We start from the raw sequence: 18,759 nt of genomic DNA on the forward strand, positions 1-18,759 counted from the left end.
CACACAGCACAGACAACATGGCGGTCTACCCTCCATTGGTACTCCGCATGCACCCGCACACAGTTTGACTTATTTATTTATTCTCTGGCCACATTAATACGCGAAAATAACATAATCACAGACAAAATAACGCGCGGTTTAGCCTCCGTCGGTACTCCGCACGCACTCACACACAGTTTGACTTATTTATTTCATAGGAGGCCTATGTCCCAGCAGTGGGAACATATAGGAGCTGATGATGATGATTTATTTTCATACATGTTTGAGTTAGAGCACAAAATATATAAACGAGTAACAAAGACTACAATTATATTAAAGTTAACTTAAAAATACCGTACAATTGAAACAAAATTAATTTTAAATACATAGGTCAACTTCAGACTTAACATGTAAGAATTCATTTAACAAATTTAGTACACGGTGAGTGGGTACACTCCAAGCGGCTCGTATGCGGTACTCTCCGCGAACACACTCCACAGGCCTCCAGAGCGTTTGGATTGTCAATTTCGTCACAAAATAACATAAAAACGTCACAAAATTTTTTTTCTCTATCATAAATGTGTAGTATTTTTCATGTGGACACATAACACACAATAGGAATTTTGATAATAAATAAATAATAAATATATATATTTTTTAATTTAGAACACGCATCCCATATTTTGCAAGTTTATAGCATACAGTAACCATAAAAAAGCACATTACATAATCCTAAGTTTTGCCATCAATACGGACAGTCTGCCTTAACTCAAGAGGCCATACAGTAAAAATCAAAGTGGGCTCATATATAATGGTTTATCCTTTTTAAACATAAATATATTATTCTGCATCTATGTACAAAATACTCACATAAACCTGAGCCTTCGCCTGTCTGTGCGGCGGCGCCTCCTCTTGCGCGATGATGTCCAACACGAAACGGTCCTGGTTGTACTCCAACATGGAGGTCGCCGTTATTAGTACACCTGGACAATATATGTCTATTTAGGGACATTCATATTTAGTCTGTTGGTTTATCTAATCTGAGTGATGAGTGTTTTTAGTATATTCGGGGCAGGGACAGTCTAAACGTTTTATGTATGTCACCATAAAATTGTCTGTTGAAAAATTTACCTACAACATGATATACGGTAAGTTACCAATGAACGTGACCTGGAATTTCATTGCCACAAGATGTGAACCTTTTCATTAGGCCCGTTTCCTTTTCCTCACCCGTCCCAGTCCATTCCTTCTTTCCAGTCGTTAATCCTTTCCTTTTCCCTTACTCCATAAAAGCGGGCAGCGCATTCACGGAGGTACTACCTTTGCGAATGTTTATGGGCGGTGGTGATCGCTTACCATCAGGCGAACCACCAGCTCAGCTGCCCGCTATGAGATAAAAAAAAAGCCCCAAAACAATTAGTTACGGGGCACGTTGTGGCTCATTTACTATGACCACAACGCATTTTTTTCGCTCAATGAGCGTTATCGATCTTTAAGCGTAACAGTTGTTTGTTTGTCTTTCTTTAACATCGCAACAGAGCGATTTCATGTATAATTTTAACACCTGGATCGTTAGGCTAATTGTAGCAGTAACCTCATTCCCATGAGCAGATCTTTTTCTTTTGAACATGCGTGTAACAGCTATACTACGGTCGCGAACTACGAAGTTTCGTACATTGACCAGGTGTAATCTGTCTCAGTCACTCCTGCATAAAAATGTGTCCCGATCGCACGAGGGCAACGAGTGAATGGGACGCATTCTTTTAACGTAGGAGCGATAGAGATAGATTACACCAAGTCCATGTACGGAATTCTTCGTAGTTCCAATCCATTTCAATGGCAGTTCCCTCACCATCCTGCGTGATATTGAAGGGCGATGGCACCACGCTGCCGCTGGAGTGCTGGTCCCCGAACTTGTACAGGTTGGAGGCGGCCACCGCGTAGCGCAGCGTGCCGTTGTCGCCGAGGTCCGGGTCCGCGCCCCACACGGACGCTATGGGCTCGCTGATACGCGCCGTGTGCTTCACTCCTGCGGGGGAGAGGGGACTGTTCGATCGCCATCACGAGAGGATTTATGTGATACAATTTTATTGTTAGATTGCATCATGTAACAAACTGCAAACCACTGACATCAATAATAATTAATTAATGGTTGATGAATTGATAAAAAAAATTAGAATATAAAGAGCAGAAACTTGGTCTTAAGCAGTAGCGTGCTAAGGATAGACCTCTCGACCACAAAGGATCCTACTTCAATGAATAAATTTCCTGTATTTTTTCAGTGTCATATACTAATAATGTTTTGTTTGCAGTAAGCAGTATTGCTGTATTATACATATTGCTGTAAAAGCAGTATACTATGTTGTTCCCATTCACATTGCTTGCTTCTTAACAATGCATTGGAGAATTATTCGTAGGCAAATTATTTTTCAAATTAACAATAATAATTATTAATATATATTGTTTTAAACGAAATACAAGCTTATTTTCTCAAAATGGACTCCCATAACGCTTAACACACACTCATGAATTTCAATATTTTATTTAAAAACATGGCCAAACTACCGCGAACCAGACTCAAAATATAAAAAAACCGTAAAGTAAACCAATCTGAGCTGTCTCACCAGCGTAATAGAGCTCCTTTTCGAACTTGGGCGCATTATCGTTCTCATCGAGTATCTTGACCCGCACCACGGTGACGCTGCCGTCCTGAGTGTCCGTCGCGTTGTCTATGGAATTCAAAATGGCCGCCGCGTGCTCTAGTATCGGGTTGTTGCTTGCGTATATCGTCATTGAGTATTCGTCGCGTTTTTCTCTGTGGAAGGAGGGAAAATAAATCAAAATTACAATTCATGAATATAGCTGTATCTTTGGTTCTGAAATATCTTTATTAAGGCATGAATATGATGTATAGTATATGTACTACAAGCTAAACATAAAGCATTATACACACTATGTTATAACGAAAATAAAAAGATACTATTTGTTATTGCAAACATAACCTAAAATTCTAATAATATTTGTGTATAACAAAATATAGTCCATGTTTTGATGACATTAAAGTCCAATTACTTTCACATTATTTGAAGAATTAGGAAACATAATTCAAAAGAGTAATAGAACTAATACTACCTGTCAAAACTGACGTTAGCCCTGATGATCCCCTGCGTTCTATCCAGCGTGAAGGCGCCATCTTGGTTACCGTCTAGCACGTGGTAGAATATTCTACCGTTTTCACCTGTATCTTTGTCTATCGCTTTAACTGATCCTGAAACAAACACATAACCATAATTTAAACAATATAATTTTTCGTCTGATATCGGAGACATCATCATCAGCGAAAACATGATGCTACAAATATGATTCCATAAAACAAAAAAAAAAAATCACAATGCCACTTCTAAACATTTCTTTAACGTTTAAATACCATATAGCAAGTACCATAGTCGATATAATTAATTTTTTGTAAGTCGCATTTCTGAGTGACAATACGTACGCATATGTGCGTGCGGTGTGTACCGACAGAACCAGCCGAGGCCGATGCGTTATTTTATAAATCTGTGCGTGCGTTTTAGTCAATGCAACCCCCCTGAAAAGTTATTTTTCCCCGACGTACCAATAATAATGCCAGCGGGCAGGTTCTCAGCGACCGCGAACGGGTGCACGGGGTCGCGGAAGACCGGCGCGTGGTCCTCGTTGTCCACCAGCGCGACCGTCAGCACGCGCAGGCTCTCGAACTGCGCCGGCGTGCCGTTGTCCACCGCCGCTATCACTAGCTGGAATTGTCATTTTTATATATTGTATGTAGACAAAGTTGTGTGTTTGTGTGTTTTATTATGTGGTAGTCGAGCACGCTTCGGCACGCATTGGGCCAGCTCGCACCGGGGAAGTACCACACCCCCACAGAAGACCGGCGTGAAATAGCATTCTGCTGTGTTTCGTTCGGTGAGTGGGGGAGCCGGAGGCCCATATCCTTTTCCTTACCCTTTTCAGTCCTTTCCTTTATTCCTATCGCCAATCTTTTCTATATCCCCTCCCAAAAAGACGGCAATCCATTTGTAGAGGTGTAAGATCTGCAATGGACCTTATGCCTCTCCAAATGTTCATGGGCGGTGGTAGAGCTTACCATCAGGCGTCCCACCAGCTCCATTGCCGACTGTAACATTAAAAAAAAAAAGTTGATTTGGTTGAATTGGGCTAAGTGTAAAAAAAATAGTTTTTTGTTACTTAAAGGTACAAAGAACAGTAGTAGTGCAGTAAATTACTTGAACTAACTTTGTTATTTTTTTACAGTTTATACTACTACTACAGTTGAATAAAGTTCGACAATAAGATTTATTAGCAGTTCAGAAAAACATTCTTAACAATTATTTCTAACCAAAAACTAAACCACCAAATTGATAAAACTAGACCAAATTTAAATGGGTGACATCAGCTTTTAAATAAAGAATCATAATAATCGGTTCACCTCCTAAAATTTGATGAGGTAACAAACACCAAATATGCAGTCGAATTGATAACAACCTTTTTGTTATGAAATCACTTAAAAATCAAATTAAAACGCTACAGCGCTCCTCTTTTTAGAGGTTGGCTAAAAATAGACAAAAAAATTATTAAAAATATAACAAAATCCATCCATGTCGTTTACCTGATATTCAGGTTGGGTTTCCCGATCCAGGAAGGTCTTAGTCCTCAGCTGACCAGTGTTAGTATCCAGACTGAACTCCTGTGTCTCCACCACGTTGCGATTATCGACCTTAAGGTAGTACGACACACGGCCATTTTCGCCTGTGTCCGCGTCGATTGCTTTTATCGTCGTTACTAGATAGTCTACTTGTGCTGCGTTCTGTCAATTAAGAAATTTTGTTACTTTTTTAGTACTTAATACGTATGGTAACATCTAATATATAAAATTCTCGTGTCACAGTTTTCGTTGCCATACTCCTCCGAAACGGCTTGACCGATTCCTCTGAAATTTGGTAAGCATATTGGGTAGGTCTGAGAATCGGCCAACATCTATTTTTTATCCCGATATTCCTACGGGATACGGACTTACGCGGGTGAAACCGCGGGGCGCAGCTAGTCTCTATATATAAAATTCTCGTGTCACAATGTTAGTTACCATACTCCTCTGAAATGGCTGATCCGATTCTTTTAGAATTTTGTGTACGTATCGGGTAGGTTTGAGAATCGGCCAACATCTATTTTTCATACCCCTAAATGATAAGAGAAAGGCAGAACAGCATTTATACGTTCATCTAGTATTCATACAAAGAAAATTTATAACAAAAGGTAAGGTTATTCGATTTAATTTTGCATCCTTCTTCGCTTCCATAAAAAATTTAGTGCTATAAAACTAAGAATAAAGATGCTGTATGTATACATATTAGTGTATGTAGATGAAAAATATACATACCACAGGAATGTCCACACTCCTCTGGTCGGGCGGCGGCGCCACAAACACGGGCGTGTGCCGATTCACGCTGAGCACGTGGATGTCCACGCGGGCGGTGTCCGCGGAGCCGTGACCGTGACCGTCCCCGTCCGTCGCGGTCACGGTCAACGTGTACGTACTGTCGCCCACCACGGGCGTCGACGGGTAGATGATACCCGTGGACGGGTCTACCGTGAACGTGCCTGGTGAAATTTTATATTATTAGAAAGAAAGTAGAAAGCAAATTTACTATCAAGACTACGGGCCAATTTATGAAGATGTCAGAGCAATGACTTTAAACTAGGCTCTATGAATTAAAGCTTTTTTGACATAATTTTTAAATTTAGTCCTGCTATAATCTACCAGTTTACTCTTTAATACCTTAGCAAACTTATCATTGCCTTGGTACTCAGGGATCATATATACATGAGCAATATTGATAGAAATTTACATATTTTTGTTTCAAATTGCTCCAACAGAGATTAGCACGTTTAAACAAAGAAACTCTTAAACTTTATATTATTTCTATAGATAGACAAATAATCCGCCTCACCCGGTACACTCTGCTCAGTTATATTGTAGGTCACTCTCCCGTTGTCCCCTTCGTCCTTATCTTCGGCCAGCACTTGCAAGATGGCAGCTGGCGGGTTCAGCTGAAGGTTTTCGGCTATCGTACTCTTGTAGACCTTCTGACTGAATATCGGCGGGTTGTCGTTTATGTCCAGGATTTTTATGTGCAGCTGTGAATATTGTGGATTTCATATATATAAGTTACTTGTAAGTTATAGCTCTTTATGTTATATCGGGCAACCGAGCTGGTGATTCTGATGGTAGACGATCACCACCACCTATGAGCATTTGCAGAGGTAGTTCTGCTGCGAATGCTTTGCCGCTTTCAGGGGGTAAAGGATAAAAAAGGGTGGATGAGGGGAATTAAGGAACGGACTGGGAAGTGTGAGGAAAATTATATGGGCCTCCGGCTCCCCCATTCATTGAACGAAACACGGTAGCATGCTACTACTTCATGTCGATATATCACACTTACATTATAAATGTGAAAATTGTTGGTTTCGATGCATGGCGGTCAATCAAGCTGAAATTACTGAACGGATTTTGATGAAATTTGGTATATAGACAGGGAATGAGCCGGCTTGGGTGCTTGGTTATTTTTTATCCCGACTAAATGCTCCCTTAGGATAAAACAGGAATCTTGATCCGGGCGGAGCCGAGGCGAGCGTCTAGTCTTCTATATAATTTTTTGTTTATTGGATATGGAACAATTTCGAAATATAGGATTCTAGCTTTCATCTAAATTGGTTTAGTGGTTTAGACATGAAGCAGATACGTACAGTTAAGATGCACATGGATTATATTTTAAAAGCAAAACCCACCGGTACACTTGTACTCTTGCTGAGATGCGCAGGCGCCTTATCAGTAGCTACAACCCGCAGCCGCACATCGGGCACTGTCTCGCGATCTATGTTATCACCAACACTGATGACACCTGATGATGGGTCGATGGTGAAGAGCGGGGATTGTTCACCGGTTAATGAGTAGCGCACTTCGCCGTATTCTCCTGAAAAGATAATTGTACTTATAGCATTCATTGATAGTTTTGTGCTTATGTACCCTATGAGATACATATATTGTTTTTTTTATTATTTTTGCTTTTATTTATTTACCATATTTGTACAATAAGTACCGGTTTGTACAATGCTGATTACCCATTTAATACGCTCACGATGTCGGATGATGGTAATATTGTGGCCATCTCCTTCATATATAAACAAGTCATTGAGGAAAAACTTAATTGCATTGAATCTGTAATATGCACTTAACATTTGCTGCCTCCCTTTTTGTTGTCTGTAAGAGATCACTCTAAATTGATAAGGCTACCCCATTACACATTGTTTAACTATTGTTTGTATTTGTTATTTTCTTATTTTCTTATGTTTTCATAAAATAAAATATTATTTTTTTCAACCACACAGTAAACACATACAAACTGAATGTTGGTCCCGAACTAAATAGTAACTCTGTATTACGAGTATCGATACCCTTCCGTTGAAGAAAGGCAAAAGTTATATAAAAATAGACAAAGAAAAAAATTCATGCGTATAGTGAGTGCGTGCGTGCGTGCGTGCGTGCGTGCGTGTGTGCGTGTGTGTTTATATATGTGTGAAGTATGTATGTATAATAAAAGTGTAAAGTGACCTTCATCGTTATCTGCAGCGTGCACGGTGAGCACGCTGGTGCCGACGGGCGCGTGCTCGCGCACGGCGCCCGCGTACTGCGGCCGCTGGAACACGGGCTCCTCGTCGTTCACGTTGAGCACCTGCACGTACACGCCGGCCGCCGCGGACAGCTGCGGCACCCCGGAGTCGCTCGCCACCAACGTGAAGTTTATCGAATGGGTCGTTTCATAGTCGATCCGCTTGATTATTTTCACGACGCCTGTTGGATGTTGGAAGGTTCTACTTTTATACCTTTATTTTTATATAGGTAAAAGGTTATTAAACGTTATGGTTTAGTTCTAGAAATAGCAAACATTCAAGGTGGTATTATTTTTCATTCTTCTTATATAGTCATAGTTCTTGATGGTCATAGTTTTCTGTGAATAATTGGTGACTAGTTGGTCAGGATATTTTATAGGAAACTCGTCTTTCAGAGGAATTTTGAAACTTCTACTATCTTTTAGAAAGGAAAAATAATATCTTTTAATTATAGGCTATATTAAAATATGCCGTAATTTAAAAATTCCGAAGAAGTGCTAAAAGAAAAACATCAGAACGGATTGTCCAAAATCCGCCAACATTCGACAGCCTTACCAGTAACATTATCAATCTCGAAGTAGGGGCTGGGCGGGTGTATGACGATAGCCGCTATGGGGGTCTCGCTGTCGGTAGCGGTGTAAGTGGCCAGCACAGCGCCCACGGGCTGCTCCTCGGGCACGCGCTCCAGGTACGAAGGCTGCGTGAACACTGGGGCGTGCCGGTTCACATCCACTATGTTGATTATCAGTTCTCCTGGAGATTTGATAGTAGGTATTTATAAAAATCTAATATCCAAAACTTAAAATACGAAGTTATTATTTATTGACAAGCACTAAAAACAATTGTAATTAAATTACCATAAGCTATAGCGTTTACAAATGAGTTTTTTTTAAAGAATGGAGTAAAATAACCGTGGCAAGACGATACCTCGGCCCACATGTGATCAATAAATTTGGGATCAAAGGCCAGGTGCCAAAAACCTGTATAGTAATAGACGAATAAAAAAAATCACAAATACCCTCAGTCCTCTGCAAGTTGGGCGCAGAAGCATCAGTAACGGCAACCGGCAGAGTGACCACTGCGGCCAGCTCTCGGTCCAGCTGCTGCGCCACCACCACGCTGCCATTTGAGATCACCCTGAACCAGGAACTCAGGGTTCCTTCGTTTGTCACCTACAAGTGCAATAAATATATTTAGTCAAAAAGCAAGCTCTAATGATAAAATCCAGCTAAAATCCAGCTCCTCTTTTTCTTTGAAGTCGGGAAAATCGAACTTCAGACACATTGTCTTTAAAACTATATCACAATTTTACCAAGTTTCAAACCCACCTCCTTCCCATTCTTGTCCACCGCCCTCACGGCCCCAGCCTGCAGCTCGAACACCAACTGGCTGTTATCACTAATATCCGGGTCCACAGCTATTAGGCTGTGCAGTATGGTGCCAGGTTCAGCGTCGGCAGACACTTCCGCGCGTTGGATGGGCGGCGTGAAGGTGGGCTTCTTGTCGTTCACGTTGATCACGTGGACTGTTAGCTCTGTGGTGCCGGTGAGGCTCGGGATACCTGAGTATGGTGAGTACAAAAAAAAAGCTTTTATCTTGGAAACACATTTCCTGGGTAGATGTTGCTTACAATCAAAATTAGTGATTGTTTTGCAATATATTTATTTCGTTTAAACAAAATATATAAAGCGTTAACTCCAGTTTTCATAATGATATAATAAATAGAGGAAATAATTACAGGTAATACGTTATAAAATATTTAATAAAAACTACTAGGTGCTATGACTGGCAATGAAAGCATTTTGGTTTTCTCTTAGTATAACAAACAATAAATTAATAATTCATGTACCCTTTACCCATTCATGTGTTATATGCAAGGATTTTGATTGTTTTACAATAAATAAAATTATTTTCAACAAAAGAAAAGGAACCGCCTTGAAATCGTCCGAAATAAACCACATTTAAATGGGTCTACATGACAGACACCAGCTTTTAATTAAAAAAAGAATCATACAAATCAGTTAACCCAACAAAAAGTTACGAGGTAACAAACACCACAAAATACAGTCGATAACCTCCTATTTTTTTTGAAATCGGTTGATAAAATAGACTCACCAGAATCAGTAGCCACAACTTGTATCCTATACGTATTCCTCTTATCATAATCCAGTTTAGTGGCAACACTAACCACACCGGACACACTATCTATAGAGAACGCGTCCAACGCGCCCTTCTGTATGTTGTACTTGATTTCCGAATTCACTCCGCTGTCTAGATCCGTAGCGTGCACGACCGCTACTTCTGTGCCTGGAAATAGATAGACATGTTATATTTGTCTACGAGCCATAGGAGGAAGTATCAAGTGAAGTTATGTATATGAAATATTTTATTAAACAAAGTTGGCATTGTGATATAAGCAGAGAAGTTCTTTTTATTCTGCTAGGAAAGGATTTTGATAAATTCTACTCCAATGGGAGAAATAGGAGATGAAATTTTGTACTACGAAAATTTATTTTGACCACGCGGGCGAAGCTACGCACAACACCTAAGATATAATAGAATCGAATAACTGAAGTAAAGAAACCTCACCTCAGTAAAGAAACCCAACGTCAAAGTAAAGAAATCTCACCAATAGCAGCATCTTCAGCGATATCAGCTTCGTACCGATCCGTGTCGAAGGCTGGCGCGTGATTGTTCACGTCTCGGATAGTGATTTCAACTTTGCACGTCGCGTTGTATATACCATCTGTGGCCTTGTTTTCAGAAAAAAATATTATGTTAATTTATATAAAGTAAAGTCGAGTTAGTTACACTATTTAAAACTCAAGAACGGCTAAACCTGTATTGGCATTATGTTGAAATTTGATACGGAGATAGTTTTAGACCTGAGAAAGGACATAAGATAGTTTTTATCCCGGAAATCTAACGGGAACGGGAACTTTGCCGGTAACACCCCAGGTCTATCTTACCCGCGACTACGAGGCCTGAAAAATCGGCCCTAAATCTATTATTTCATTTCTCTTAACAACATCTGGACTCACAAGCACAGTAAGCACGATTCGATTATCTTCCGCAGCCACTGTAGCATCAGGCCGGACTAGGATGCGGCCGGACACCGGGTCGATCCAGAACGGGTGGTCTGGCGGGTCGGTGATGGAGTAGCGGATGTCGGACGTCGTGTCCGGGTCGCGGGCTTGCACCTGGTGATGAGAATATGTATATATTTTACCTGGACAAGTGATGAGAGACAACTTTACTATCCTGAATGTTTCATTTCATCTATGGATATATATGGATCGTGATGAGAGTCAGCTTTAGAATGACTATTAAATTTGACTTTATAATAATCCCAGACATTTCACATGTTATATAATCCACACTTAATTTATCATAGTTTTGCAAATGTCTTGTGACCCTTCACATTTTGTACTTACTTGTAATTCTGGCTCGAATTTTAGCGCATCTTCGTCAATAGAGGCTCGGTACACTGGCGTTAGGAAAGCTGGAGGATTATCGTTGGAATCTGTCACAGAGATGTGGAGAGATACCACACTCATTTGGCCAGCGCCATCGTCGTCTGTGGCCTGGGAAAATAAATTGGGGAATAATATACTGCTGTCTGCCCCATGTAATGGCTAGCTTAGATCAGGAACGTAGGGTTAGATAATATAATTAAACATATTTGAATAATTCGAGCATAAAATACTGTGATGAGGACGGCTACCAAAGAAATTTCTATCCTACAGAACTAGAAATAAATTGGTCTATGGCGGAAGTTTGAGAATTTTTAGGGTATGTACCCAAAAGGTATAACCGGACCCTATAGCTGAGACTTGGCTGTCTGTCTGTCTGAGCGTCTGTATCTTATAAATAGAGATGAAAATTCGAGCGTCTGTATCTTATAAAGAGATTTATTTTTGTTGCCGCTATAACAACAAATAATAAAATATAAAGGTTTCTTAACCTGGCACGGTTTACCAATTGAAAGGGTGACCAACGTTTTTGCAGTTGGTCCTTAACTTGTTTGCACGAAACCCTCACTGTCGCTAGACTGACTAACACTTGACCTAATTTGTTTTCTAACTAAAATAGTTACAGACAAGTAAAGTTTTTGCAGATTTGAAATAAAGTATATACATTTGAGGTTCACCTGATATATAAAAATAAAATAATTGGCACAAGGCATTTTATGTATTGAAGTATTTTTTTAATATATTATGTCTAAACAATATGTTTATTTCGTACAATTTCATTAAAAAAAATAACGTTCAATAACATGTTATTATATACCTTATATTGCAGGAAATAGTCTTTTCTAGTTTCATAATCCAAACACGGTGGCGTTCCCGGCGTGGGGCAAGGGGCCACAGAGATGACCCCACTTCTGTTGTCTACGTGGAATAAATCCGCCCCATTGCCTGACAACTGGTAAACGATGCCTTCTGTACCGAACCTGTGTATACATGAAGCATTTTTATGAACATTATTGTATTTAAAATGTCTTAAAAACTGTCAATGTCGGGTGTCGTTTTTTCGCAGAGGTTGTATTTCTGCGGATGCGCTGCATGCTTTTAAGGGTTAGGGTAAGAGAAAGGATTGATAACTGAAAATAAATAATCGACTGGGACGGGTGAGAAAAAGGAAACGGGCCGCTGGCTCTCACTCCCAATTCGTGCCGAAGCATGCTCGACTCCCACATTCAAAATAGAGACGTAATAAAATTGTCACTTCAAAAGGGCACAACGTACCGTCCAGTGTCCCGGTCGCTGGCGCGCACGGCCAGCACGCGTGCGCCCGCGCCGGCCGCCTCGGGCGCACTGCCCGCGTACGGCTGCTCCGCAAAGCGCGGCGCGTTGTCGTTCACGTCCCGCAGCGTCACCGTCACGCTCGCCTTCGACGACAGCCGCGGCGACGTGTGCAGCTCTTCCGCTATCACCTAAAAAATAAAAAAAAGACGACGACAAAAATAAATTAATTTCAAAATTATTCATTCAGAGAAAAATATTATTACAAAAAGTTTAAATATAAACAGCAATACATAAATAAAATAAAATAGGAACAGTTAAAAAACATCAAAAACACACTTTTGTTGATAGAATCAAGTAAATTGCCCCACTTGCTCTTGTACAGAGTATACATAGGGAAACTACTCAGTCCCGGCGATCCTAATCAGGATAAGATAAAGTAAAGAAATTCTTGTATTGTCATCGATTCTTGATAAGTGGAAACGTTGGTATAAACGTTGTTTTTCATATGAATATTTGATATATATCCCTATAAAAAGAACATTAATAACTTTAAGTATTATAACGATTTTTTAGGAAATCAAACAGAAAAATCTCGTTTCAAATTCAGTCTTAGTCTTATTAGTTCTATATCAACTTAGCACATATTCTAAATAAACTCTTCTTCCTCTTTTAAACTATTAACTACCCACCTCTAAAATAAACTTCCTCTGATTCTGATCTTCATAATCCAGACTAGAATTCAGTCTGAGCGTCACAGTAGCACTACCGGTGGCTATACTGGGTTCCACTATGAAAGCTCCAAGCTCATCTGATAAACGAAGACTGAATACCGAGTTTAAGCCCTGCGGGAAATTATAAATTGATTAGATATGGACAAGATAAGTCTTAGTCAGTATTTATCACACTTCCTACTAATACTACGATCCTACTCCTACTAATATTATAAATGCGAAACTTTGTAAGGATGTTTGTATGTTTGTTACTATTTCACACAAAAATTTCTGAACCGATTGCAATGAAATTGAGGTACGCAGACAGCTGGACAATTGGAATAACACATAAGCAACTTTTTATCCCGATATTCCTACGGGATCCAGAATTACGCGGGTGAAACCGCGGAGCGCAGCTAGTATTATTATAAATGTGTGTGAAAGTTTGTTTAGATGCTTGTCCGTCAATCACGCTGAATCTACTGAACGGATTTTTATGAAATTTGGTATACAGAAAGGGTATGAGCTGACTTGGGTGATACTCTTCTTCCCGATTAAATGCTCCATGCTCCCTTGCAATCTTGATATCCGGGAAAAGCCGAGACGAATCTCTAGTCTAATATATAATATTCTCTTGTCACAGTTTTCGTTTCCATACTCCTCCGAAACGGCTTGACCGATTTTGATGAAATTTTTTGTGCTTATCCGGTATCTATGAGAATCGACCAACATCTATTTTTCATACCCCTAAATGATAAGAGTAAGGCAGAACAACGTTTGCCGGGTGCAGCTAGTATTATATAAAAATCAACTCTCGGAATATTTAATATTCAACCCTCATTTCTGGCTAACAATTCAATGGTTACTGTCTACTATCAGAAGACACAATTCAAACACATGGCATAGTATACATGGTTTTACAATATGTATAAATATTATATGTTTTCTGTGTTAATATATAATTTACTAACATAGATAATATGTCTGCTATTAAATGTGCTGTACTATTATGATTATCATTGTACAACTATATTTATGCAGATCAATGACTTAGAAAAATATCCTCACCACATCAGTATCTGTGACCACCATATCCAGATTTGGCAAGGGAGTACCAATTGGCAGGCTCTCGGGTATCTCCACACTGTATTCCCTCTTGTTGAAGCGAGGAGGTTCGTCGTTCACATCCCTGATGGTTATGGTGACGGTGGCGACGCTGGATGTCAGGTTTGATATAACTGGCATACCATTTACTATTTCATTCGCCTGAAAATGTAATAGCGAAATAATTATATGGAATCTTCTAGACGAAGGTGGTTCGCAATTCGAAAGTGCTGTTTTTAGTTTTGTTAGTCGGTAAGTCCATTAAAAGTTTTCCTCAACCGCTGCCTCCGACAAATCCTCGGTATATACTGGCCCGATATCATACCAAATGACCAGCTCTGAGAACGCTGTGGAGAGATTCCTATTGACCACCAAACGCCGTAAATGGAATTGGATTGGCCACACGCCCAGGAGGGATACCGATCATGTTGTAAGGCAAGCGTCCTAAACAGACCTGGCGGCGGACAGTCATAGCGGAGGCCAAGGAAATTGTGAAAACTTGAAGTGAAATAAAAAGGGAAGTTCACGATAGGAGCAGCTGGCGGAACACTGTTGATGCCCTCTGCCCCAGCTAGGGGACATAGGAACATAAATCAAGTTAGTCAGTCGGTAAGTCCATGGACTTTCAACTAATTGGCCTGAATAGCTGTTTGGTAACATTTTAGAATTTAGTGTGGTAACTCCCACTCAGAGACGATTACTCATGTTGATACATATTTTTTGTTTGTAAAAGAATAAAATAAAATAAATATGTAGATTCAATAATTAAAAATTTCTATTTTATGTTATTTAATACTCACTCGAACGGTAAGGTTAAGTGGTGAGGACGGGTCGGCTAAAGCTTCCCTGTCTAACGGCTTTGCTGTCTTCAACTCTCCAGTCTTGCTGTCTAACCAGAAGAAGTCTAGAGGATCTGAAAAAGGTAATTAGACGGTTAAACAATGACAGATATTGAAAATACTTTACATCTGTACGTATAATAAAACAGTGACCAAACCATTTCTGTAAATAACATGTCTTTTAAAAGAGTAATTGCTATGCAAGTTTTAAAGACCGCAAAAAATTTGAGTAATATTTTCTGTTTGTCTGTTTGTATGTGCGTAAATTAGGTAAAAATTGGTGATGACCCAATTAATTTCAACTTATGGGATACATTTATTTGAAAAAAAAAATGGCGGTAAAAAAAAATAAATTCGCGAATCTATAATCGACAGTCTATATTTAAACGATCAGATCTACTCGAACTGGAATCGTCAACCCAAACTCTTCAGGAAAACCTCCCCAATTCCCACAACTCACTGGTGATCAGCTCAAGCCTGACGTCCCTGGGCTGCGCCCTGTCCGCGTCCCTCGCCCGGATGACCAGCGCCACGCTGCCCACCGCTGCATCCTCGGACAGACTGCCGCTTAGGGATCCACTAAACATGGGCGGACTGTTCTGGACGTCTACCACTTTTATTTCTACGTGTGCTGTGGAGTTTAGAGTGCCGTCCTAGAAGGAAATAAATATATTTAAACTAAAACGCTCATAGAAGATACTGAAAGAATCAAATAAATTTTCTTACATTCTCATATACTACACACAAGAAAATAGTTTAATCCTGCTGATCCCAATGAAGATAATATGACAAAAAAAAAATGTTTATATTACAAAATTTTTATGAATAAATAAAGTGTATGTATATTTTAGACTCTAATTGCGATTTTTTGATATAAAAATTAATTACTCTACTTAGTAAGTAGTAGTAAGAGTTATTTTAAGTTTTAAGTATTTGACTGAATTTAGAATAACTCACCGTGGCTTGTAGTTGAAACTGATAGAACTGTTTCTCATTATAGTCCAACTGTTTCCTCAACACCAAAGCGCCTGTGTACTTATTGGCTGTCGACTCTAGACTAACTACTTCGAAATAATCGCAGACATCTGGCCACTATAAAAAGAAAAAAAATCGTTTCACAAAAATATATGTATGGATGAGTGATTATGGTTGAGGTGGTGATGGATGATAAATAATTTTTATACAACTATACCTATAATACAGTCAAACCATATAGTACACATACATAGAGTAAGGATATCTATGACATTATATGACGAATTTCAACTCAATTCATCATAAGATAATGTTGATATTACTAATGCAGCAGAGTATGCATCTTTACTTCTTTCTGATAGATACTTAAGACAAATTTGTTTGTGTGAGGTGTTGTTTACTTCCTCCTTCCACCCTCCATAAAAATATATGGAATAAGAGCATCTAAAACCATTTATTATATGATTGCACCGTATAATAGTATTATGTCAATAAAGAGTTTTATGACTTTTTCCTGTAAACACCTTAATATAAATAATTTGGTATAAATTCACTTGCAATGCCTAGTTTCTGTGTGTCTGAGTAGTTTAGACTAAGTCCATGTTATCAATCTGTGACGATGATTTCAATTAAGTATGTATTTAGTAATACAATACCTGTTCATTAAAAACACAGCCAACTTCTAGACTGTCTCCTACCGAATCCTTGTCTTCCACCTCGATATTCCGGAGTATTGTAGTGCCTATTGCTTCGTCTTCAGGCACGTCTACTTCGTAGGGACTCTGGATAATAATAGGTTTAATTGAATGACAAAACTTTACAGTCGGGGTAGTTAAATTTAATGTATGCTTGATTATGACGCATCAGATAATTTTTTATGCAAAATGTAACTAATTGCTTCATAGTTATATTACCAGAAGCTATAAACTATTATTCAATAATTATTCATTATACCATAATAAGTGTCGTATTTTACCAATTTGTTATAATTTATATTACACTAAGTTTTGTCCGCGGCTTCGCACCCGTTAATTCGGAGTAGTTTATTAGATGTTATTATACATATAAACCTCTTGAATCACTCTATCTATTAAAAAAACCCCATCGAAATCATTTGCGTAGTTTGAAAGATATAAGCATACATAGGGACATAGGGACAGAGAAAGCGACTTTGATTTATACTACGTATGACGATGTGAAGGAAGACTTACATTTTTAAATATAGGCGGATTATCATTCTCATCAAGAACAATGACGGTGACGGGCTGAGTCTGCACCAAGTTGATCGCAGCATCTGGATCCAAGCTCTCGATTACCACTAGGAACTTTATCGTGTCTTCTTTCTGTAATATACATTTTAATTATAATAGACGATTATCGAGTGTTGCCAGATTTTTTGATATTTTTTTTAATTGGATAATAAAATTAATAAAATTGAATAATTTGCGTTGGATTTTTTTATACCATTGCATGTTTGAAACAATTGTCTTAATATTATGATCAATTACAAACAATTAGTGTTATTAATTAATATTATGATCAATTACAAACAATTATGTTAAGTTAGAACGTGTCATGGCTTATTTTCATTGGCATAATGCGTCGTGGTCAAATGGCATCACGGCCACGACAGAATCGCGATGTAGTCTCACTACGATTGACTCAACGTGTCATGAGCAGTGGCGTAGCTATCATAGGGCCAGGAGGTGCAGTGCACCAGGGCCCCGGAGCTCAGGGGACCTCTAACCTCAGCTTTGAAAGGGGGGAGGAGGGTCTGATTCTTTCCTTATGTACCAGGGCCCTTGTCCCTCTAGCTACGCCACTAGTCATGAGCGTTTCCATTATTATTATTATTTTTTTTTTCTTTTAACAAGATCTCGGCCACAGGTGTCGCCGGGGTTACTGATGATCACGGGCCTAGGCCAAGTGATCATCATTCTGGTATATACTATATCTACGCTGTTGACTATTCATCATTCTGGTATATCCTATATCTATGCTGTTGATTGGTCCGTTTGTAAAAATTTTCTTGTAATCCTGCAAGTGTTCAATATGACTGCTTTTTGTAATGTAATGAATAAGGCTTTAGGAAGATCGAGAGTTGTTATGGCTTGATGAAGTTGGTTTGGTATTATGCCAGTCGTTGATAAAACTATAGGTATGATTAAGACTCTGCGTAGATTCCACATGCGTCTAATCTCATCTTTTAGTTCCTGATATTTACTTATTTTGTGTGCTATAGTTGATTGGATATTGTGCGTATTAGGGATTGCTATGTCAACTATGTAAGCTATTCTATTTACTTTGTCAATTAGGGTAATATCCGGTCTATTATAATGTACTGTTTTGTCGGTAAGTATGGCTCTATCAAAATATAATTTATGATTAAGGTTTTCTAAAATTGTTTCGGGGGTATATTTATAGTATGGTACTGGTGTTTTGTCTATTAGATTGTGTTTAGACGCAAGTTTTTGATGTATTATGTTTGTAACCTGGTCATGTCGATGTTTATAATCTGTTTGAACTATTGCACTGCATGCGCCTGTGATATGCTGAATGGTTTCTGTTGAGTTATGGCATTTTCGGCAAACATCTTGTGTGGCACCTATTTTCATTATGTGTTTTCGGTAGTTGCGAGTTTCTATCACTTGATCTTGAATAGCTATCATAAATCCTTCCGTCTCTGGGAAGAGTTCT

At 39.0% G+C, this 18,759-nt stretch overlaps 1 protein-coding gene across 1 annotated transcript in view; it reads right to left on the bottom strand.

Moving 5' to 3' along the window:
* Positions 1-18,759, bottom strand: part of LOC119836973 (cadherin-87A-like) — a 45,795-nt gene that overhangs the window by 4,640 nt on the left and 22,396 nt on the right. Inside the window, exons 5-30 of the mRNA XM_038362451.1 lie at positions 17,274-17,405; positions 16,719-16,844; positions 16,045-16,179; positions 15,548-15,740; positions 15,049-15,161; positions 14,213-14,410; positions 13,124-13,276; positions 12,435-12,622; positions 11,977-12,139; positions 11,121-11,270; positions 10,728-10,886; positions 10,316-10,439; positions 9,802-9,993; positions 9,015-9,247; positions 8,705-8,858; positions 8,242-8,439; positions 7,628-7,867; positions 6,805-6,989; positions 5,967-6,153; positions 5,396-5,616; positions 4,628-4,825; positions 3,596-3,755; positions 3,112-3,247; positions 2,604-2,794; positions 1,832-2,008; positions 850-962 (exon numbers count right to left, since the gene is read on the bottom strand). Of these exons, the coding sequence (XP_038218379.1) occupies positions 850-962; positions 1,832-2,008; positions 2,604-2,794; positions 3,112-3,247; positions 3,596-3,755; positions 4,628-4,825; positions 5,396-5,616; positions 5,967-6,153; positions 6,805-6,989; positions 7,628-7,867; positions 8,242-8,439; positions 8,705-8,858; positions 9,015-9,247; positions 9,802-9,993; positions 10,316-10,439; positions 10,728-10,886; positions 11,121-11,270; positions 11,977-12,139; positions 12,435-12,622; positions 13,124-13,276; positions 14,213-14,410; positions 15,049-15,161; positions 15,548-15,740; positions 16,045-16,179; positions 16,719-16,844; positions 17,274-17,405 (4,419 nt within the window). The remainder of the gene's footprint in view (positions 1-849; positions 963-1,831; positions 2,009-2,603; positions 2,795-3,111; positions 3,248-3,595; positions 3,756-4,627; positions 4,826-5,395; positions 5,617-5,966; positions 6,154-6,804; positions 6,990-7,627; positions 7,868-8,241; positions 8,440-8,704; positions 8,859-9,014; positions 9,248-9,801; positions 9,994-10,315; positions 10,440-10,727; positions 10,887-11,120; positions 11,271-11,976; positions 12,140-12,434; positions 12,623-13,123; positions 13,277-14,212; positions 14,411-15,048; positions 15,162-15,547; positions 15,741-16,044; positions 16,180-16,718; positions 16,845-17,273; positions 17,406-18,759) is intronic.

This window comes from Zerene cesonia, chromosome 3, assembly GCF_012273895.1.
Source record: "Zerene cesonia ecotype Mississippi chromosome 3, Zerene_cesonia_1.1, whole genome shotgun sequence".
Classification (NCBI taxonomy): Eukaryota; Metazoa; Arthropoda; class Insecta; order Lepidoptera; family Pieridae; genus Zerene; species Zerene cesonia.